At 33.3% G+C, this 22,415-nt stretch overlaps 4 protein-coding genes and 1 non-coding gene across 28 annotated transcripts; 3 read left to right on the plus strand and 2 right to left on the minus strand.

The window, feature by feature from the left end:
• Positions 1-2,205: 2,205 nt before the first annotated feature.
• LOC7460398 (protein trichome birefringence-like 34) lies at positions 2,206-4,818 on the plus strand. Its single transcript, XM_002322989.4, has 5 exons — positions 2,206-2,648; positions 2,820-2,997; positions 3,605-3,801; positions 4,134-4,292; positions 4,380-4,818. The coding sequence occupies exons 1-5, from the start codon at positions 2,302-2,304 to the stop codon at positions 4,726-4,728; spliced, it is 1,230 nt and encodes a 409-aa protein (XP_002323025.2). The 5' UTR covers positions 2,206-2,301; the 3' UTR covers positions 4,729-4,818.
• On the plus strand, positions 3,049-3,129 carry TRNAL-AAG (transfer RNA leucine (anticodon AAG)). Its single transcript has one exon. It is a non-coding gene; the product is annotated as a tRNA-Leu (tRNA).
• A 4,437-nt stretch (positions 4,819-9,255) lies between the features above and the next one.
• Positions 9,256-12,622, plus strand: LOC7460399 (protein trichome birefringence-like 35). Its single transcript, XM_002322990.4, has 6 exons — positions 9,256-9,599; positions 9,716-9,992; positions 10,450-10,621; positions 10,768-10,964; positions 11,074-11,226; positions 12,092-12,622. Exons 1-6 carry the CDS (start codon positions 9,386-9,388, stop codon positions 12,420-12,422), a joined length of 1,344 nt encoding a protein of 447 aa, XP_002323026.3. The 5' UTR covers positions 9,256-9,385; the 3' UTR covers positions 12,423-12,622.
• Positions 12,623-12,933: 311 nt separating this feature from the next.
• Positions 12,934-14,486, minus strand: LOC127904407 (protein BRASSINAZOLE-RESISTANT 2-like). Its single transcript, XM_052447722.1, has 2 exons — positions 13,910-14,486; positions 12,934-13,433 (listed from the first exon to the last, which is right to left on the minus strand). Exons 1-2 carry the CDS (start codon positions 14,213-14,215, stop codon positions 13,248-13,250), a joined length of 492 nt encoding a protein of 163 aa, XP_052303682.1. The 5' UTR covers positions 14,216-14,486; the 3' UTR covers positions 12,934-13,247.
• Positions 14,487-14,978: 492 nt separating this feature from the next.
• LOC7488719 (uncharacterized) lies at positions 14,979-18,571 on the minus strand. 24 transcript variants are annotated; one of them, XR_008057569.1, is made up of 6 exons: positions 18,308-18,571; positions 18,114-18,235; positions 17,752-17,809; positions 16,799-17,653; positions 15,472-15,563; positions 14,979-15,364 (listed from the first exon to the last, which is right to left on the minus strand). XR_008057569.1 is itself a non-coding variant. In XM_052447782.1 (4 exons), the coding sequence occupies exons 1-4, from the start codon at positions 18,341-18,343 to the stop codon at positions 17,396-17,398; spliced, it is 474 nt and encodes a 157-aa protein (XP_052303742.1). In that variant the 5' UTR covers positions 18,344-18,571; the 3' UTR covers positions 14,979-17,395. The 24 variants fall into 24 exon arrangements, 1 of the variants encoding a protein (XP_052303742.1); XR_008057568.1 differs by having other exon boundaries at positions 14,979-15,394; XR_008057567.1 differs by having other exon boundaries at positions 16,426-17,653.
• Between the last annotated feature and the right edge of the window lie 3,844 nt (positions 18,572-22,415).

Consider the following 22,415-nt stretch of genomic DNA (forward strand, 5'->3'; position numbering starts at 1 on the left):
TTATCAAACTTTAAGACCGTAATGCGAACAAAATAAAATTTAGAGTCAAAGCATAAAAACCTTAAGAAATAAAAGCTGAAAAAGAAAAAACAAAAACTTTGGGATTAAAATAAAAAAAAACATGCGCCATGCACATTGAAATAAAAAACGAGACAAAATATTTGTTTCAATTCCAAATTTAGTCCCTAAAGTTTTAATTGTTTTGAATTAATAGAATTAAAAATTATTTTGTTAAATTGAACATTAATTCGACGTCGTAACTTATTCTTGACATTACAAGAATCTCATATCAAGCCAACCAAAATAAATCATCTAGCCCAATTTCAAATTAACTCAATATGAAAGGATTAAATTGAAAAGAAAAGTCAAGTGAGTGAAAAAATTTAAAGAACAAAAAAAGAAGAAAACATTGTGGGTAACTATTGCAATCCTTCTCTTATGTTGCATTTCCATTAGTTTTTTTTAATAATTCTTCCATCTCAAATTGTCTTTTGTGTTCATGATTTATAAAACATCAATTTTATGAAACAAAACTATAGTTTTCGCTAAAAATAGTAATAAAAAAATAAAAATCAAATTTAAGATCCTAAAAAATGATAACGCACTTTGCTATTTTGAAGAGAGTCAAGCATTAAAATCGAGTGGAGAGAGAAAAAGAAAAAAAATAATGAGTCACTGAAGCCATATCAAAGGTCTTCCATCATCGCGCACTATGGTATAAGAAAGGCCCCACCAAGATGATTCTAATGGTACCAAAAAAGGTCACCTTTAGAGTTTGGAATAAGCGCACACTCCTCCACAGTGCGGTAACCTTCAAAACATGCACATGTCAGTCACTTCTCCTCTCTTCGTTCAATTGAATCCCTAATTTGACACAAAAAAAATATTGAACTTTTGTTTTAATTTTAAATTCAGCACCTCAAGCTTTAAGTGCTCTAAATCAATTAAATTGAATTTTATTTTTTCCAATCAAGCATAACCGAGCACCAATTTTTTTCTTAGCATAGCAAAAAATCTATTCAAGCCAACTAAAATAAATAATTAAGTTCAATTTTAAATCAACTCAATATAAAATGATCAATTTAAAAAAAAAAAATTGAATGACTAGAAAAATAAAATAAAATAAAAACATTATGCAACATTATTATATTCCACAATAGATTATATCTAATTGCCTCACATTAAAACCAATAAATGTTTTAATTTCTTTTTAATTAGAAGCAGCTGGCCAAGTCTGTCGTGATTCTTAACCGCTAGGTAGCAATTATACGCATGAAAGTATTTATGGAAGGAGTTTAATCAATTAAAAGGATTTGCTAGCTGTTCATGTTACTTAAGATATCAATCGGATAGTTAAGTTTTGATTTAATAATCAGATAAGAGATTTATACTTAACTATCCGATTGATCACTCAATAATTAAGTCTGTTAGAGAGGAAAACAACACGAAACCCACTGGTGTCACTTTTATTTTTATCCGAACAAATTAACAATAATAATAATAATAATAAATAAATAAATAAAATAACGCAATAGCTGACCCTCACCTACAATACATAATAGTGCATTATACTAACTAACATGTAAAATAGGCCATTGCTAGATAATCAAGTCCAGGGGATCAATAATTTAGGACCACCCATATATATATATATTTGAATAAATATTGATAGAAGAAATAATTTGAAGGTCTTGAGGCAACTTCAAGGCAACGAATATATGGATGTTGAGACATGAACCACCCTGACCTACTGGCTGTATATCCATTTTATTTGACCCACAGAACAACAACTCAGCTCTAACAACAAGGAATTGAGTAAATATAATGCATTACAGCTTGGTTGATCTGTCAAGTTACAAATTAGTCCCTCGACATACATGTATTTACTTGCGTGGACCATTGCATTTTCCCCATATATATATATATAAACAGAAAAAAATAATGATCTCTGCTGTTAACTACATCATGGTGGTCCATCTCCACTAAAAAATTAAGATATTGATGATGATAGGTTTACATGAAATATTGAATAATTAGAAACTTCTAAAGAACATGGCCTCTTGACGAAAACAGAAAAGGGTATTAAATGCTTCAAGAAAGAAAAATAAATGGAAGGGGTATTTTGGTAATACAAGGGGTACCGCCCTTCTGGCTATTGCTTTCAGCAGACTACCTACAAATCGAAACCCACTTCTCCTAACCTTGGAAAGGGAAGTCACGACGTGTGCTCTTCAACAACTGCTGAAGAGCTACAAAAGGGAGAAAGTGATGCCATAGAGAGACTCTGCAACAAAGCTGAAGATGGCAACGACGAAGCAGCTGATGGTTCCAGCGACATGGGGGATCAGAAGCAGCTTCCATTCCCTTATTGCACTTCTTGTCGCGTTCCTAGTCATAGCTTCCATCTATGTAACCCAAAATAGTGGTGTGCTCGTAGAAGATAGGACTAAGAGTAAGAGCTCTGGTGATTTGCTGTCAAGGTGCAATTTGTTCTCAGGAAAATGGGTTTTTGATAACAAATCTTACCCTCTGTACAAAGAGAAAGAATGCACCTTCATGTCTGATCAGTTGGCTTGTGAGAAGTTTGGGAGAAAGGACTTGAACTATCAGAACTGGAGGTGGCAACCACACCAGTGTGACCTTCCTAGGTATAAATTACTATATCTCTCTACTATCAACCTACAAATTAATCAAATAGCTAGTATATTACTCTTCTTTGCGGTGACTGATAAGATTCATTCTGCAGGCTGTGATGTTTGGCTATGGTTTTTGAGTTTTGTGTGGAATGTTTTTTTCTTTGTGTCATGTTAATAAGGTAGGTTCAATGCCACAGTATTGCTAGAAAGGCTAAGGAACAGGAGGCTTATGTTTGTAGGGGACTCATTAAACAGAGGCCAATGGGTTTCAATGGTCTGTCTCGTGGACTCGGTGATTCCTCCAGGGCTCCAATCCATGCATCAGTACCGCAATGGTTCATTGCACATCTACAAAGCCACTGTAAGTAAAACATGATAGTTATATAAAATACATGAGAAAGCGTTAACAAGAGTTGAGATGGCCGAGTTGGTCTAAGGCGCCAGATTAAGGTTCTGGTCCGAAAGGGCGTGGGTTCAAATCCCACTCTCAACAAATCATTTTTACCTTTTGTTTTGATAGCCCAATCAGTTTATGGGCTTGGGCGGAACTCAAAAAAGCAGTCTTCGTGGGCTTGGTCTGGACTTAAAACTTTTTTGTTTTGGGATTGGGCCCAGTTGAAAATTCTTTTGTTTTAAAAAAACAAATAAAAATCTAAAGAGTTTGGTTTTATTATTTAGCGGTCTGGTTTAAATTGTTTTCTTAGAAGTGTTATAAAATTTGGCTTGGCGTTAATCTAGTGAGTGCCTCGTTTATGTGTAGCTTGCTTCGGCTAGGTTTTTCTTTGAATATTTTTTTTATTAAAATGATATTAATTTAAATTTTTTTAAAAAAACTTATAATTAAGGTTAACTCATTAACCCGTAAATTAACCCATCCTGATCTTAAGTGACTCGATCCCCGAGTATTATAATTATATTTATGAGATTTTGCAGATTTAGCTAATGTGATTGTTATTAATGTGATTCAGGAATATAATGCAACAATTGAGTTCTATTGGTCTCCTTTACTGGTGGAATCAAATTCTGATGATCCGGTATACCACCGAGTAGATGATCGGACTGTTAGAGTTCAAGGCATTGAAAAGCATGCGAGGCATTGGACTGATGCTGACATTCTTGTTTTTAATACCTATCTTTGGTGGAGAAGAGCCCAAATGACTGTCATGTAAGAACACTCTCTGTATAAAGTTCATCATCACAAGCAATGTTGTTTTAATTAAACAAAATAAATTAAAATTTCAATCTGGGTTTTGATGATTACTAAATTAATTTTATGTTAACTCTTATTAAAAACCCATCTCAAGTTAGAGACTGGATTTGCTAGGTCCGAGCTAGACTAGACTAGGTTTAATAATTTTTAACTTCAAGTTAACTTTTTTTTAGAAAACTAAATCTAGACCAGTGATCGGGTTTGCCGAATCCTAGATCTGCGTACAATCAAGCCGGACTGAGTTTATTAATTTTACTTGGTAATCTTACTTGAAAATTTGATTTCAGGTGGGGATCATTTGAAAGGCCAGATGGAATTTACAAGAGAGTACAGATGCCAAGAGTTTATGAGATGGCTTTAAAGACATGGTCAGATTGGCTAGAGGTTCATGTAAACCGAACCAAAACACAAATGTTCTTCATCAGCATGTCACCAACTCATGAAAAGTATACTACAATTTTAACCTAATGTTGTCTTCTCCATTCTCCTTAGCTTACCACATATTTCAAGATCAAGATTCACGTGTGTTTCAGGGCTTTAGAGTGGGGTGGCGATGAAGGGCAAAATTGTTACAGCGAGACAGAACCGATCTTCAAAGAAGGATACAGAGGAGAGGCCTCCTGCCCAGAAATCATGCGTGTGGTTGAGAAGACTCTTGATGACTTGAAAACAAGAGGATTAAATGTACAAATGATTAACATTACACAGTTATCAGATTACAGAAAAGAAGGCCATCAATCGATATATAGAAAGCAATGGGAGCCATTAAAGGAAGAACAAATATCAAAACCCAGCAGCTATGCAGACTGTATACATTGGTGTCTCCCTGGAGTTCCAGATGTGTGGAATGAACTTCTTTATGCTCACATTATTAATCTTTGACAGATCTTATGTAAATGTATCTTCAATGTATGAGGCTTTAAGTTTTGGTTCTTGTTCTCAGGAATTTGAAATGCAGAATTTGGCCTTAAATCTGTCATTACATTACATTAGTAGTCTAAAAAATATTTATTTAGAATTGTGATAGTGAAAAATATATTAAAATAATATTTTTTAAAAAGAGTATTATTTTTGATATTAGTACATCAAAATTATATGAAAACATCAAAAAAATATTAATTTGAAGTAAATAAAAAAAAATTAAATTTTAAATTTTTTTTAAAAATACTTTCAAAACGCAATACCAAACACGAAATATATTTTTTAAAAAATACACCGTGAAAAACATGTTTTTTACTAGATGCGCTGTGTTACCATCTCACAAACAAACACACTTTAAAAAAATTAAAGATTAATTTACATTCTCAATATATATAAGAGTTGTACACTTCAAATCATCTAAAAAAAATTAGTCATGATTAATTTGTAAAGAGAAAACAACCATCGCAGGTTTAATAATGATGATAAATAAAATTATAATATCAGTCATTACATCAATATCAATCTATATATTTTTTATATTAAACTTATAATATTCTTTTTGAATGCATTAAAAGTGGAAAGCTCGTCTAATTTTTTTTAATGTCAATTAAATACGAAATTGTTTATCCTTAAAAATGCAGTTGATTAATAAATAAAATCTTTCTCATTTATTATTATTTCTCCTCCTCTTTTATGAGATGACAAATGAATTGTTTATCCTTAAAAATGCAGTTGATTAATAAATTAAATTTTATATTTTGAGCCAATAAAAATTCTAAATCTAACAAAATAATCAAATTATTGGGTCAATATTTTTAATCTTTGCATGCTAAAAAAACTAAATTTACCGTAAAAAACCAATTTTTTTGAAAAACAAATCCTATTTTTTTCTTGGGTTTTTATTTTATTAAATGGATTGTGAAGGTTTTTTAATATTATTACATAGAAGCTTATGGTTGGATCATGGATTTATTTTCTCTCATGAGAGAAAAAACCCTAAAATTGAAGATTTTCTCTGAATATGGCAAGAGAAAAAAAAAAAAAAAAAAAGGGTTTAAATGGAGTGACGAAGGTAAATAACCGCTGGAGCAGTTTTTCTAGCATGCCTCCTCTTTCCATCCATATGGTCTGCGATCTCATTCAGCCTGAATTTGCGGTTTATTTATAGTGTTTTCGGCAGTGTGGTTGCGGGTGCTTTTCAAATAACTTTTCGTGTCAAAATGTATGTCAATGATGTTTTTTTATTTTTTAAAAATTATTTTTGACACCAGCACATCAAAACGATCCAAAACGTACAAACCATATTAAATTTTAGTTAAAAAAAAAATTAAAATTTTTTGGGAACGCAGCCGCAGCCGCGTTCCCACACGTTCCCTTATACTACTGGTGCTTCCAAGCGAGCTTACTCCGGCCCAAGCCCATGGTATATTATAAACAAAACATTACATCATTATCGACATTAAGATTTTATTTATTTTTAAATTTCAAAAATATTTTTTAAAAAAATTATTTTTTTAATTTTTTTATTTAAAATTAATATTTTTTAGTGTTTTCATATCATTTTGATGTGCTGATATTAAAAATAATTTTATTTAAAAAAATATATTTTTTAATATTTTTTCAAATAAAAAATACTTTAAAAAACAACCGTAATCACACTCCTTAAATCAGAGAAAGACAAGGACAAGGTTGGCATCCTCCGCCTTCCCTCCATCATTGATTGGTGTTTAGGAATATAATATTAATTACTTTTTAAAGTGTGTTTTTTTAGAAATATATTGAAATAATATTTTTTTATTTTTTTAAAAAAATATTTTTAAAACCGCAAAATGATTTAAAAATATTAAAATAAATTAAGTAAATTTTAACCGATTTAGATAGTAATCCCAAATAAAGACTAAAAACGAGATGGTTTAGATTCCATGAGTAAATATTTTATCTCAAGGGGTACATATTTTCACTTTGTGATACAAAACACTTAACTGGGTACTCTTCAAAGGGATTTCTTGCATCATGAAGGGGTTGGATCAAATTTTCACAACTATTTTTGTCTTAGCTGATTTCTTGCCCCTTTTTTTGGTTTAGTGCGTGTGGAAGGAGTAGAGGTTGTGCTAGTGGATCTAGATCCTCGTTAAAATGTATGTTTTAATTATGGATTTTGACACCATTTGAACACAAGAATTTCAAGTTCTTCACTGGATTTTCATGCGTTAGCAGGCGGTTTCACATTTATGTTTGTTTTTAAAAAGATATTTGAGAGTATGATAGTCATAGTTTTAAGACTCGGTCCGGTGGCTGGCCCGGTTCAAAGCCCGGGTTCCGGGTTTTGACCGGGTCAGTTTTTTTTTTTAAAAAATCAAAACGACGCCGTTTTAGTAAAACAAAAAACAAAAAAAAACAAAAGTCAACGAGTTTGCAACCGGGTCTTGCTAGGTCAACCCGCCGGGTCAGTCAGGTCACACCGGGTTTTTTCTTCTCCCGTTTTTTCTTCAACCCGGCCCGATTCCAGCCCCGGGTCCTGGGTCGACCTGTCGGGCCGGGCCGGGTTTCAAAAATATGATGATAGTGGTTGTTTTTTAAAGTATTTTTTATTAGGAAATATATCAAAATAATATTTTTATTTTATTTTAAAAAAATATTTTTGATATAGTATATCAAAATAATTTTAAAATATATAAAAAAATTAAACAAAATTTTTTATTTTTTCAAAACACTTATTGGAATGCATTTCGAAAAGCCTCTAAATCAAATGTCGTTACTCCTATTTTTACCATATTGGTTATTTTATTGTTTGTTGTTGGGTTTGAATTGTTGGATTCCATACATGAGAAAAGGATGAATGTAGTGTATGCTTTTTTTAATTTGATAAAAAAAAATTATAATATTTAATATAAAAGTATATTAGTCATTAAATAAAAGATAATAGTAAATATGTAAATAATTATATGATTTTTGTTGATTTTTATAGTGAGAATGTTAAGTGTTAGAGTTTGTATAGAATTTAGGATGGAAATTATAATTTTTTAAAAATCAGTATATAAATTTAATTTCAATTAAACTATATGATGATAGAGTTAATGTTTCCTTTTATATGATGCAATTATAATGAGATTTACATTACTTTTCATTCTTTATAAGCTTTAACATAATTTTTTTAATTAAGAAAAACTGATTTTAATTAATCGAGATTTATGGAAAAGGTTTTAATTAGGAAAACGATTAAACATTTGTAACAATTAGAATCATATGGAGATCAACAAATTATCTATGAATATGGCAATCAATAAATACATGGTGATGGCCACATTAATGATTAATGAATAAATCTATATGCAGTTGGTATGTTAATTTATTATATCTTTATTAGAGGTTATTTTGTGTTTTATATATAATATTCATTAAATGTAAATTATTAATTTTAAATTACATAGACATTATTTAGTATATGATCAAAATAAAAATAGCTTAACTACCTACTCCTTTTTTTTTTTCCAATCATTTAAATCTAAATCGTACATGTTTGGTATTATGGTATAGAGTTCTTTTTAAAAATATTTTTTTATTTGAAAATATATTAATTTTTTTAATTTTTTATTGATATTAGCACATTAAAATAATAAAAAATATATTAATTTGATATTTTTTTTAAATAAAATATATTTTTAAAAAACATCAAAAGGTAAAAACTCCCCCACTCCCAAACATGGTGAAAATTTATAATTCACTTATTGTTAAAATAAAATAAAGTAAGAATATATATATTATATTCAAAATAAAATTTTAAAAGAAAAGTTTATATATTTTTCAATACTGAGAATACAAGACAAATAATCAATTTATAGAAAAAAAGAATAAAAATATTAAAAGACACTAGAAAAATAAAAAAAATATAAAAAATTAAGAGATTAAACTCAAAAATCAAAAAGTCTAAGAAATTCTAATTAAAATTCAATATATATAATTACAATTTTATAACTCCTGACACATTTTCTTTAAAAACATGAGAAAATCTCAGCCTCCTTACATCCAAGTTTAAAAAAATCATAAGAGTCGGTAATAGATCCCATGTTGTAGCATTACTATAATAAAAAGAAATAAGATCTTCCACCTGATAATTAAAATATTGTTATTTTCAAATCTTATTTAATTAGCAAGTTTTCCCTTTCCACAAATCATGGTGTTTGCCCGTCATTCTTTTCAGCCCATGTCAAAGATAAGATGCCATTTAAAAATAAAAAATAAAAAAAAAATACCATCTTCATTGTTCAAAAATGAAAGAGACAAACGTCAAGACTCAAGAGGCAGACCTACGAAAAATACGGTGCTACTCACAAGCACCAGTCTTATTTGCAATGGCACCGGAACTACCACGCATCATGGTCTATCATTCATTCAACTGTGGGACCAAGATCAGTCCATTCCTCCAAAATCACAGCTGGCCACAATCTAAGTAAGCCTAGAAAAATCAATGCCCCACTTAATCACAACCATCCATAATCTCTCAATAATAGCTGCAGCGCCATATCAGAGTCCCCTCACTCTCTCTTGCAATATCTTTGTAGTCTCAGGACAAAGCTCAAGAGTTTTGTTTTACTGAAAATCAAATCTGTTGACTGAAATGATGCAGAGATGGCATAGAAAAAAATCCCATTTTCCTTTAGTAGCATTTATTTTTCTTGGTATTATCGTTTGTTCAATTCTTTACAATGAAAGTAGCATTCAGCAGGTCCACGAAGAAGACCCATCAAACCAAGGTCCTAACCATCAACAACATGCCACCACAGTAACTTACGTTAAGCCAAATCTTGGTACCCACTCAAATTTTGCACCAGGTATGTAATATGTTTCAAAGGTTCAATCTTTTTGTGTTTTTCACTTTCTTGAATGTAAGAACTGTGTAAAGTTTTGATCTTTTACCGGTTTGCTGTTTTGGGTTTTGTTTTCTTAGTGCTTTTGGATAGGTTTAGTAGATGTAACTCAACTAGTGAGTACAGTGGCAAGAGGATCAGATGGGGTGACTCGAAAGTGGAAAGGGGGAGGAGAAAGAGCTTGGAAAGTTGTGATGTTTTTGCAGGCAAATGGGTGTTTGATAGTGAGTCATATCCGCTTTACAATGAGTCTGATTGTCCTTACATGTCTGATCAATTGGCGTGTCATAAGCATGGAAGGTCTGATTTGGGGTATCAGCATTGGAGGTGGCAACCTCATGATTGCAACTTGAAGAGGTACTTGTCTCTTTTAGTTCATTTTCAAGTATGTGTATTGTATTTTGTTTTTAGAGTGTAGTTGGATGTGCTTTGAAGCATGAGAATGAAGACCCTCGAGTTTTAGATTTGCTTATTGCCTGTAGCCTTCTTATTAGGTGTTGAAGTTGGAATCCCATGTAGTTTAGATAGGTGAAATCAAAGTCTTAGTAAGCCTAGAATTGAAGATTCTGTAAAATTGAAGTAAAGAGAACTAAAAAGAACCTTCTAAATTCGCCCCATCAGCTGTGGCCTGGAATCTAAATCCGGTTTCTTAACTTTGCCTGTCTTGGTGAAAGAATGCTCTTATTCAAAGTAGTTTTTGTTGAGCCGAACCATTCTGTTTATTGAACATGATATGCAAACCTGTTAATTTTGGTTGTTTTATGTTAAATGAGATTTGATTAGTTCTCATTGTTGTTTTCATTTGGTGTTGTAGATGGAATGTGACTGAAATGTGGGAGAAGTTGAGAGGGAAGAGGCTAATGTTTGTGGGGGATTCGCTAAATAGAGGGCAGTGGATATCAATGGTGTGTTTGTTACAGTCAGTAATTCCAGCAGATAAGAGATCCATGTCACCAAATGCCCCTCTTACCATTTTCAGGGCAGAGGTAAGCACAAACCTTGCATGGAGTTTAAAGTAATCTTAATGTGCAATAGAAGAAAAAGTTTGGTGAAGTTTAGTTCTACAGTTTTGTTATGATATGTTGCAGGAAAATTTGTAAGGTATTCTTCATTGATTTGTGTTTGTTTGCAGGAATACAATGCCACTATCGAATTTCTCTGGGCCCCTCTTCTTGTTGATTCTAATTCTGATGACCCAGTGAATCACAGATTGGATGAACGGATAATGCGCCCAGATTCAGTTCTAAAGCATTCATCAAAGTGGGAGCATGCAGACATACTAGTTTTCAACTCGTACTTGTGGTGGAGACAAGGCCCTGTTAAGCTTTTGTGAGTGCTACACCATTGAGGTTTCATCATTTTAGAAGACACGAGTTGTAATGCAGTTATAGAATTGGTTATGAATTGGTGCAATAATCAAGCTTTGTGACGTTTGCAGATGGAGTGCTGAAGAGAATGGAGCTTGTGAAGAATTAGACGGGTTAGGAGCTATGGAGTTGGCTATGGGGGCCTGGGCTGACTGGGTGGCTTCTAAAGTTGATCCCCAGAAGAAACGAGTCTTCTTTGTTACCATGTCTCCAACACATCTCTGGTGAGTTTGATCCATTGCCTGTGAACTTAATTCTGACTCTATGACCGCGAGTTATTTCTGCATATACTTCTTGGTGTTTAAACCACAGAGCTGACTACAAATGCCATATAATTATTCACCAACTCTCGGAGAATTCTAACCGTCCTTTGTTAGTGACTTGAATTCAGAATGAAGTTTAGAGTTATGTGAATCATTTTAATCAAGGATTGTCTGCTGACTCAAATGTAAACTGTTAATACTTGAGTTTGGTTTTCATTTGTAAACTGGTGATCGGAGCATGGACTGTGAGATTGTTCACTATAAGCTTGTCCTCCCTTGCCCCTGTTCTACTGTCTTTGCCTGCCACCTTTTTCTTTTAATCTCAAAAGACTGAATTGTTACTTGTTAATTGTGGCTGTTATCTGAGTAACCAATTTTGTTTCAATTCTACTTTAATGACCAGCATTAAGCAACATATCACTGGGCACACCATTTTGCCTAAGCTCCACCTCAATTTTCTTGTATTAGACATTCAGACATCCATTGCCGCTCTTGTTACGCGGGGCATGAACCATAAGTAACAAATTTAAAAGAGGAGGGTCCAAGAAGTTTAGCTAGTGCCATATTTGGTGCATTTCAATGTCATAGAAAGAGGCTTTTAAGCTGCCTTTGCAATTAGTCTCATACATCCATGCAGGTATACATGTAATAGACTGGCAATCTCAAAACTTGTTTGAAAGAAAAAGATACAAGTCATACTTTTTTGTGATTTAAGATTGTCAAGCTTCTAGCATATGCACCTGGTCTAGGTTATAGTAGTTTGTCACCCTTAGCAAATTTGAGAATCCACCTCTCATGTTCATGTTAAACTATTTGCATATTTCAGGAGCCGTGAATGGGAGCCTGGAAGTAATGGAAATTGCTATAGTGAGAAGATGCCAATTGATTGGGAGGGGTACTGGGGAAGTGGTTCTGATATGCCTACAATGCGCATGGTGGAAAAGGTTCTTGGCAGATTGGGATCAAAGGTTTCAGTTCTCAATATTACACAGCTTTCAGAGTATCGTAAAGATGGCCACCCTTCAATCTATAGAAAATTCTGGGAGACATTGAGCCCTGAACAATTATCGAACCCAAAATCTTACTCTGATTGTATACATTGGTGCTTGCCTGGTGTGCCTGATGTCTGGAACGAATTACTATTCCATTTGTTGTAAAAGCAAATGTACCTGTCCACATTGCAAGTCATTTTCTGTAGCAATTGGAAGAGAAACACTGTAGCGATATGTATTTTGGAAAGGAAATTGCAAAAATGCTTGCCAAGGACGTCATTCATTAAAAGAAAAGCTGTGCAAGCTTACATATTTTGTAATTTTAGATAAAGGTTAATCAATTTAGCTCACATGATTAAAGATAAGTTTTGGTGGATGTAATCCCATTATTCAGATCATATAATCCTAATTTCTTTTGGATTTTCTGCATAAAATTTCGTAGATCGTTTCTGAAAGCACAATTTGTAACTTTCAGTAAATGTACTTTTTGAATAAAGGATGGGATGGTCAAGTTGATGCTGAAGGAGGAACTGCATGCCCAAGAATATAAAGCTGCCTTCAATCCGAAGTTAAAAGCTAAAAGCACAAAACACATTTGATACAGGGATGCCCAACGTCAGTATTCAAGAACAATGGCATCTAAGAATATGGAGCTACTTGCATGCAGAAGTTGATAGCACAAGAAGCACATTTCATTCAAAGGATGATCATGTCTATCAGTTCAACAAAATTGGCACCAGAGCTGCCTGCCTTCATAGGATAGGCTAATTAGAACATCCTATTGATAATCCTAGAACTGTTTACACATTTGATGTTTTTACAAGTACTATATGCTATTCCTTTCTTTTGTGGCCTCTACATTGGTTTTTATACGAGCAGGCTGCAGGAGAAGCTGAGCTGTACCATCCCATCCCAGTCTTGCCCAAATCCAAAAACCATCTTGATTTCCTAGTTCCTACTCTCTTATCTTTCTCAAAATGAACTTGAAAGCTAGAGTGAAAGGATGAGGTTGACATCATTTCCTCCATGGCACTCTTGAATTGGTGAGCTGGTGCTCAGTGGAAATGCTCCATATTCTGAATCCAAATGATTGTTGCAGGTGCAGTAATTGTGATCTTCTGGCGAGGCATCATAGGAGCTTGCAACATTAGCTTCATGATAAGGGTTATGAAGAACCTGTCCAAAAGAAGAAATGGAATGAAGAAAATGTACTAGAGCAAAAACATATCAGAACTAAAGATTAGAGAAGATCTGCTCCTTTAGCACCTGAGGAGCACAGCAAATAAAAACCAAGCCAAAGCCAAACTAGAAAAACAAAAGATTCCCATGGACAAGAAAATGCACTCGACAAGCACAGAATAAGATTCAGAAAATTTTGTGGCCTGGGAAAACTAAATAAAGGAACAGAGCATAACATTTAATGAAATCAAAGCAGTACAAGGAGAAGAGGCTCAGGAACCAAGTAAAAGGAGAGTAAGAAGCAAAAACAGACATTGCTTGAAGAGGCAAAACAGGAAAGCAGCGGTATTTGACGAAACAAGAAACTCAGCAGCAACAAATAGCATCATTACCAAAACAAAAATATGTAAGCTGGAAGAATTTCCTAAGCAGTTCAGATTGATTAGATTATAGGTATGAAAGAAAAGGTTCACCATCCTACAAATGGTGCCATCCTCCTCAACGAGCCATCCTGCTTCCTCACAGAGAGCCTTGAGCAGGTCATTGCTGTCTGCATGTTTCGGAAGCTTGTAGTTTCCATGCTTTCGAAGACCTTCAAAAATTTTCTTAGCCACTGCTCGTCTTCGACGCTCCCTCTGCTGGTTCGTTTGCCGTTCCCTATCAGAAGGATAGCGAAATTTGGTGACAATGCGGCCATCTTTTGTAGCTCTATGTACTCTCCAAGGCCCCCTGCTAGTCTTGATGCAGCCACTTAACACCACCTTCTTTTCATCTACCATATTTTCTTCCTCCCTTTCTCCTCTTCAGTCTTCAGTTTTGCTAATGCTAGTTTTCTTTTCTTTTTCTTCTCCACTGCTATCTGCTAATATATACAGAAAACAACATAAAGGTAAAAGGAAACAAAAAGGAGGGAATCAAAAGTGTAAGACGCTAACCAGGCTTGTTTCAGTTTGACCCAGAAAATCATCCTTGAGATTAGCAAATGGATCGGAGTGTCATTTGATGGATAAATAAACGGTTTGATGCACCATATTTTTTCTTGGATACTAATCCCACGAGCTCTAAAATTAATGATTATATAAGTCTCTAATGATTTTGAGATTTGTAGAACTCCAACTAGTAACTGGATAAATATCATACTTGATAGCAGAGATGCCTCCCTTTTTAGCCAATTCCAATGAATATATGCATGGACAGTCCAAGAATCAAGTAGGGTACGACATGGGACAAACATGCAAAAGCCACAGCTACTGGAAACAGAACACTTTATGCCCTAAAATAGGAAGGACAGTAGACAAAGATGAGCACCTTTTTTTTCGTTTTTATTTTATTTTATTTGAACCCCAGATGAGAAGCTTGCTGCTTTACATGACCAAACTCAATTATCCATTGCATTTATCATTTGATAATCCAATTAAGGACATGATCAAAAAAAATTATTCACCAAACAGTGAAGGATGGCATCAATTGTTTGATTACTTCATCTGATTACAGGGGTCAAATCAGTTGATTAATAACTCCGTTGATTTCATGCAACCTATGGGGGCACAACAAATTTGATTTGAACTTTATAAAGACATGATTCTTGTACTGTCTTAAGAACGTGTTTACAAACTCTAATTTTATAACACAGCATGCTAAATTGAGTTTTGACATTACATAGGTTTTCAATCAAAACTCACTTGTTCTTAATTATTTACATAGATGTTTCAGTTGAATTTAATGATTGTACACTAAACCAAAAATGTTACAGCGTGGAGGGACCATCTCCCTCCGTTGAAAGCTAAACCAATTCCGAGATGCTTGACCCATGCCCTTCCCCACTGTGCCCAACATTGAAAATTAAGCGATGGGATGGTCTGGAACTGAGGGAGCCTTCATGACTTCGTTGCATGATTGATATCTACAGATTTCTCCTGGAACTTCAGCTGCTCAAACATTGGCAATGTAGCACAAATCTATAAGGAGAATGTAATAAATTCATAAACATGGAATTCAGGTGGAGAGGCTGACAAATCACAAATCAACCACAAACCAGTGGTATTTCAAGGATTCAACGGTTTAACTGGATGAGCTCGCTGGCTGCTTACAATAAGTATCCTATCCTTTTCTGCATCTGTACTCTTCCTATTGTCAGTAAGGATAAATCCATAAGGCCTAAACTATTTGATAAAATAGCTCAAATAAGTAATAAAACAATAAGAATAAATCAATGGAAAAGCTAGCAGAATTATTCACAAAGAAGATGAGTGAATACTGAGCTAAATCCATCAGCAATTTGTTTTCCAATATTAAGAAACAAAACCACTGTCATGAGTGGATTTTAAGATCTTACTTCTACAACTAAGAGATTAACTCTCCCTAATAAAAGTCAATTGACACAAATAAGGATCATTTGACATACAAGGAGGCTTACTTGTCAGTTCAAAGTGGCCTCTTCCAACTTCTAGCCTTTTCAATCACCAATTATAAATAAAACCTTCTTCTTGAACTTATCAATAATCAGCATAAAACAAGTAAGGTGGTAAATAATAGCAGGCATCATATACCAAAGCTGAACTATCATGATCAAATTCTATATTGTTCACCAAGGTAGAGATCTAGGCCAGCTTTGAGTAGAGGAAGCAGCATTTTTAAGGTGTAAAAAAAATTGTGAAATCAAAACTCAAAGAATAAGTCGAGTTTTCTGTTGCTTCAGCTATCCAGGGATGATTTAGTTGATCCTTTGCTCTCTTTATAAGATCAAAGAAGACAACCTGCAAAGATAACGACTTGCATTCACAAACTTATCCATCCTTCTAATTTCCATTTGGAAATTTTCACCATGAATCAACTCGTATTAGATTATAAACTAATGCATTCTAGGGCTGACAATAAAAGTACCTAATACACTCAAGGATCCAGCAAGATTATAGTTGGTTGGTGTAAATGAATCGTTATCTATGTATGGTGAGCAGAAGCTGATGGCAAGTCAGGACTTTGACATTACCTCTGAATCCAATGTAGAAATGGCAGTATCAATCACAGACACACACTGTTTCTTTTGCAGAGGAGCTGTATAAACCTCTCCCACGGGCAACACAAGTGCAGCGATAATCAAAAAACAATGGGGAACCAAACTGGTCGAGTCATGAAATTTGTCATTTTGATCAGCATGGCTGCAAGTGGACTGGGTTTATTTGTTTACCAAGAAAGCAGAGGTGGGATCCATAAAAGATAGATATGTGTAATTTACCAACAAAGAGGAACTTCACCCAAATTTGACAATAATACTGATACTCGAGGGCTGAAAAATGGCTTAAAAGGACAGCCTTTAGTTAGATTCAATTGTTAAGATAGGAGAAAAGCAAATAGAGGCTTACTGAAACTGTTGCATTGCCAGGACAAAAGTTGCCATTTGGTTGTAGATCCTCTTGCTTGTAAGCAAAGTGTATTCGAATCAGAGTTCACAAGTAACAGTCCTGCTATAGCATGGGCCTGTCCCTCGAGAAGATCACTTGGCAGTTATTTGAGTACGCTGTGCCATTTTTATTTGAAATATCAACCAATGGCACACGCAGTAGCCTTTGAAGTGGATTCATCCTTGAACCAGTACCACTATCCAGAGAATAGCAACTGTTGTATCTAATGAACACAGTCCATTCCTTAAGCAATTCTGTATACAAGTTGCTTTGTTATTAAACTCGCAGGTGCTGTCATTGTGAACAGCATCAAATTTCTCCAACAAGTTACCCCTGAAATGACTTTTTTTTTTTTATTAATGGATGGCTAGACATGGTTCGCAGATAATTTAAGAGGTGAAATGAAAGTTTTTGAGATATGTTTACTCTTTGAAGCTTCTGGATGGGTAAATGCAGAGTAAAAAGAATTTTCCTTGTTTGATGAAGCCTCATCAAATATAATATCTTCAAAAACTGAGAGACCCATATCAAATGCATCCCCCTCATTTAAGAAAGCTCCTATGTCTGGGTCACCAAGAAGACTCCTTGCACGGAAAAGGATCTTCCACCAGCACCAGTAGTGTGGAATTTAAATGGTGGTGGTTTGGGAGCAGAATATTGTGCTTCAGGTTGCAACAAGTCTGTATCGACCTCCTTTACCAATTGGCTTTTTAATATACCAGACTTGGAAACTAAAAGAGACCTGGGAACTAGCAGATCATCACCAATAACCCCATTATTTCTCACACCGGCTATCATCCCTGAATGTGATAAATCCTGCCACACAAATTGCTCAACAATGGATGGTTTCCACGCAAATTGCTGAACAGAAATCGCTTTTGCAATCAAAGATTGTCTCAATAGAACCGATTTACCTGATCCTGTATGGAAAATCGGTGCATTTCCATCATCTTCATTCCCTTTCTCCAAAAGCTACAGAAAACCAAATTCGTTATCTCCCCCACATGCTTCACCTGCCAAACAAACAAAAGTAAACAAAACCATTTCCACAACAGTACAATAGACAACCAACAGAACGCTAACAAATTATTTCACTATCAATTTTAGGTGCTTAACATATGGCTTAAGCATTATAAATAAATTTAAAACGCTAAATCTAATAAAATAAACAAATACTTAAATAAGAAAAAATCACTGAGCAATTTAAATTCCTTAGGGTTTGTAAATAAACTAATACCTAAAATGAAAAAAAAAAATCATAGAGATGAACACGCACCGTCGTCGTCGTCTTCGCCACCGCCGAGGACAGCTAACGCTTTCGCAATCGAAGATTGCTTTAACGCAACTGATTTCCCTGATCCTGTGCGGAAATCGGTGTATTTCCGTAAAGCGGACATCCTTCACTCAGACAAAAACACAATCCATACGTGAATTCATGTATTACACGCGTATTTATACAGCTATACATACCCATATTGAAGAACCTTGGCGTAAGAGATCGGCCATGGAAGGGAGGTCAATTTTGGGGCTGTGAGTGGAGTTAGGGCTCCGTTTGGTTTAGGTTCGGGTTTGGTGTGGATGATTTGGCCGGTTATTTCCCATCGGATATTTTTTCCCGGCGTCGGAGAAGATTTGTCACGTCTACATTTTCCGTGAAATTAGGGATTTGTTTTTCTGCTGAGCGAGGTGGTGCTCAAGTTTTTAGTGTTTTTTTTTAAAAAAAAAAACAAATTTGGGTGTGTGAAGAGGGCGGGAAAAGTGAAGAGTGTATTCGGAGGGGGAATTGGATTGAAGACACACTTGGGCTTGGATGTTTGGGTTATTTAATTGGGCTGGACCGGGGGAGTTGAGGCCCGTTAGCACAAAGAAAAGGAGTTTACTTGTGTTTATAAAAACCATTTAATGATTCTCATGTTTTCCTAGTCAATGAATTATTTTCATGTGTGTCATTAATTTCTTGCCAAATTTTATCCATAGGTATTGTTGAGTTTATTTTAAAAAAGAAATAGAGTAAATTCTAAGCTTTTATTGATGAGTTTGGTAGCAAGGAATATAACGGTAGGAATGGAAATGCAAGTCTTATTTCTATTTTTTATAGGAGTTTTGTTTAAAGAAATAAAATAAAAATGTGAATAAACAATGGAAATGAGAATAAAATCTCATTTTTATGGGAGTAAGATTGAAATAAATAAAAAAACAAGAATTATTTTTTAAGATAATATTTTATTTCCATTCATAAGAATTATTTTTTAAAATAATATTTTATTTCCATTCATTGTATATGAACTGCTTTTATTATATATTTTTCAACTCTTGATGTATATTTTATGAAAAAATAATATTTTTCTTTCCTAATAAATTCTTCAACTCAACAATAAAAAAAAACCAGGTTAACACATGATTTTCTAATATATATATATATAAAAGGGTAAAAAACACCTCGGCTTGACTTTTGGTTTAATATTTAGTTTAATCATAAAGCTTGTGATCTCCATAATAATATCAACACGTGTTAACCAACTAAATCACCTAATAAAGTTGATGACACATATTCCAATAATATATTAAGGTTGTTTTTGTTTTCAAAGAAAATAATGTGTCGTCCACAAGGCTACACATGCTCTAATTAACTATGCCACCAATCAAAATTGATGACAAATAATTCAAATAATATATCAAGCTAGTTTACTTTTGAGTGAAATCAACTCTTATTATTTTAATTGTGTTTATAATAAGCTAAAAAAAACTAAATTTAGGATGATCAGTCAAAATCAAGGGATTATTTAATTATTTATGATACCAAATCCACTAATTAATTAGCTATGATAAGCTAAAAAAACTAAGTTATAATCTCTCTCCTGATGGATTAAAAAAGGAAAACGAAAAAAAATGTGTTTTTGATAGCAAAGTGCATAATACTTGTCTTCATATTTTAAACTCATGGGGTAAAGAATTACGAGTAAAATTAGAAAATCGGAAAACATTTAAATCTGCGAGAGGTTTTTTCTCCATTATTGGAGAGAACCAAGGTGGTGGGGGACCCACATGGGAAGATTGTCCCTCATTTCTCATATGGACAATTTCAACCACTTCGAATTTCAGTCCTTTCTCCCTTTCTTTCTTTCCACGTTTTATGCAGAGAGCATGGGGTCAAAGATTTTAAAGGTAAAAAAACAGAAGAATTTTTACCTTTTCTTTCTATTCTTCTCTCTTTTTTGTCTTTTATTTGATTTTGTACCAAGAAATTTTTGGCATTAGGATTTACAAATCTTATTTATATATATATAAATTCGTTCTTAAATTCAACTTTCATTTAGGAATGAGCAAAAAAACTGAAAATCGATTAAACCGAAAAAATAATCAAAAAACCCGAACCGTGAAAAAAACCGATTAAAAATTTGAAAAAACCGACCGGTTCGGTTTCGGTTTTACAAGCCTGAAACCGAAAAAACCAAACCGAACCAAACCAAAAAAACCAAGCCAAACCGAGAAACCCGAGAAAACCAGAAAAAACCGAGCCAAACCGAAAAAACCAAACCGGTTTGAACCGGTTTTTTTCCAAAAAAATCAAAACCGGTCGGTTTGAACTGGTTTCGGTTCAATTTTGGTTTTTTTTAAATCAATTTGGTTATTTTTTTAATAAAAACCAAACCGAACAAAAAATGATCACTAGGCTTGTTGAGCACTTTGATTTTTAATCTCTTGCTAAATATCTCTCAATAAAGATTATATTTAATAAAAAATTTAATCTCTTGCTAAATATTGCGTGGAGCACTTAGAGGGTGTTTGAAATAATAATAGTATTAGCTTTTTAAAATATTTTTATCTGAAAATATTTTTAAATTATATTTATTTTAATTTTTTAAAATTTAATTTTTATATCCAGACATTAAAATATTTAAGATTATAAAAACATAAATAAAATTCTAATTACACACGCGGGATCTTCCTCGGCGCGCGGCAATGCCTCAAGTGCACAGCTGGATCTTGATTTCATCAAAGTGGAAACTTGAAAAGTAGTCGGACCCTCGTAAAAGTCAATCCCTTTGTCCTCTCCAACACACTCCGAGGAGAAGAAAATTATAATAATTGCTGGAATTACGTATCGTCAAGGTTAAGTATAATAGGAATAACAGGACATACCTCACACGTATCAAGGATTTTGGGGATTGAGAATCTGAGTTACCTCCTTAACTCGTCCAGTTTTGGCAAATACAAAATTGATCGCATTTACATCGAAGCAGCAGACAGCTGGCTATGTTTGTTTCTACGGCTGGTGTGATAAAATGTTTTAATCTAATTATATATTTTAAAATATTTGGTTTCCTAGTGTATAATATAATTTTGTATGGGTTTTATTAAAAAATTTGTTTTAAAATATCGATTAAAAAACTATAATTTCCAACTTTTTTTTAGACTTTAAAACTATCGTAAGATCCAGCATACACTCAACTCTGGATCCTCAAAATAAAGAGTTGGGATTTAGATATGATGAGAGCTGCTATCGTTGTTGTGTAACTGAAGATCCATTAGCCATCGGATCTTTCCATGTTATAAAAAAAACACACACACAAAGGCTTTTATTCATTGATATTCAACATTCTTTTAAACACTTTCTTACAATTTTGCAAGTATTTATCCAATATTGCAAGCTCTTATTATCATAATCTAATAAGGATTATAACTAATTAATTCAATAAGGATTCTAATTAATTAGTCTAACACAAATCTTTTTTAGACAATGATTCTTTCTTAGACCAGGATTCTAACCAATATCTAATAATCATTCTCTTGAATTGATGTTTTTAAACATTTAGTTTAACAATAGAAGACTTTAATTTCTTTTAACCTTGTCTTGAACATCAATCCAGTAGTCTTTTATCATTTTGAAAGCTCCATCATTTCCCACATGTTGTTTTTTTCAATGATATCAATTTCATCATCATAATCTTTTGCCAATTTATTTCTTTTATGGCATTTTTAGAAGTTATAGTATCGCAATATAAGAATATAGCAAAATGAGTAAATAAATCATTAGATTGTTCGATTTCGGTTACCTCATAATCACTCTTTCAAGCTAGTCTTTTTTCTAACACATTGTGATCATTAATCATTTTTTAGTGATGTGACAAGTGAGATTTGATCATTTACTAGTTATAGTACATTTTCCATAGGCTTCTCCTTTTTTAAAGTAACTTCTTCAAACTCTTTTTCTATAAGAGAAGCAATACATTGAAGTTTGCTTTTGTTTTCTAGCTCAAAAGCTTTCTATTTATCCTTTTAATAACTTTTTATCTCTTCATATGCTTTTTTATCAACACACCTCTTCAATCCTCTCTTTTGCATCTCAATGCCTAACAATAAGTATACATGTTCATTCTGAATCCCGTTGAACTATTCAGAGTGTTTTTGCTCCATTTTATTTATGAAATTTTCACGTTCATGATTAAATGACTCAACATCTTACTTATGTTGATCTTGTATTGCTTTATTCTCTAGTATAAGGTTATGACGCTCATCTTTGAGCAACCTATAAACAACTTCTCTGTCCTCAACTACATGTTCTTCCTTCCTTAAA

Source organism: Populus trichocarpa, chromosome 16 (genome assembly GCF_000002775.5).
Source record: "Populus trichocarpa isolate Nisqually-1 chromosome 16, P.trichocarpa_v4.1, whole genome shotgun sequence".
Taxonomy (NCBI): Eukaryota; Viridiplantae; Streptophyta; class Magnoliopsida; order Malpighiales; family Salicaceae; genus Populus; species Populus trichocarpa.

Excerpts from the sequence above, each read along its gene's own strand:
- LOC7460398 (XM_002322989.4), top strand. The coding sequence starts at position 2,302 with ATGGCAACGACGAAGCAGCTGATGGTTCCAGCGACATGGGGGATCAGA. Across the intron at positions 2,649-2,819 it reads CACCAGTGTGACCTTCCTAG|GTTCAATGCCACAGTATTGC; the intron begins GTATAAATTACT and ends TTAATAAGGTAG. Across the intron at positions 3,802-4,133 it reads AGAGCCCAAATGACTGTCAT|GTGGGGATCATTTGAAAGGC; the intron begins GTAAGAACACTC and ends ATTTGATTTCAG.
- LOC7460399 (XM_002322990.4), top strand. The coding sequence starts at position 9,386 with ATGATGCAGAGATGGCATAGAAAAAAATCCCATTTTCCTTTAGTAGCA. Across the intron at positions 9,600-9,715 it reads CCACTCAAATTTTGCACCAG|TGCTTTTGGATAGGTTTAGT; the intron begins GTATGTAATATG and ends TTGTTTTCTTAG. Across the intron at positions 9,993-10,449 it reads CATGATTGCAACTTGAAGAG|ATGGAATGTGACTGAAATGT; the intron begins GTACTTGTCTCT and ends TTGGTGTTGTAG.
- LOC127904407 (XM_052447722.1), bottom strand. The coding sequence starts at position 14,215 with ATGGTAGATGAAAAGAAGGTGGTGTTAAGTGGCTGCATCAAGACTAGC. Across the intron at positions 13,434-13,909 it reads ATGGCACCATTTGTAGGATG|GTTCTTCATAACCCTTATCA; the intron begins GTGAACCTTTTC and ends TCTTTTGGACAG.
- LOC7488719 (XM_052447782.1), bottom strand. The coding sequence starts at position 18,343 with ATGGCCGATCTCTTACGCCAAGGTTCTTCAATATGG. Across the intron at positions 18,236-18,307 it reads GCCAAGGTTCTTCAATATGG|GATGTCCGCTTTACGGAAAT; the intron begins GTATGTATAGCT and ends GTCTGAGTGAAG. Across the intron at positions 17,810-18,113 it reads TGGCGAAGACGACGACGACG|CTTTTGGAGAAAGGGAATGA; the intron begins GTGCGTGTTCAT and ends GGTTTTCTGTAG.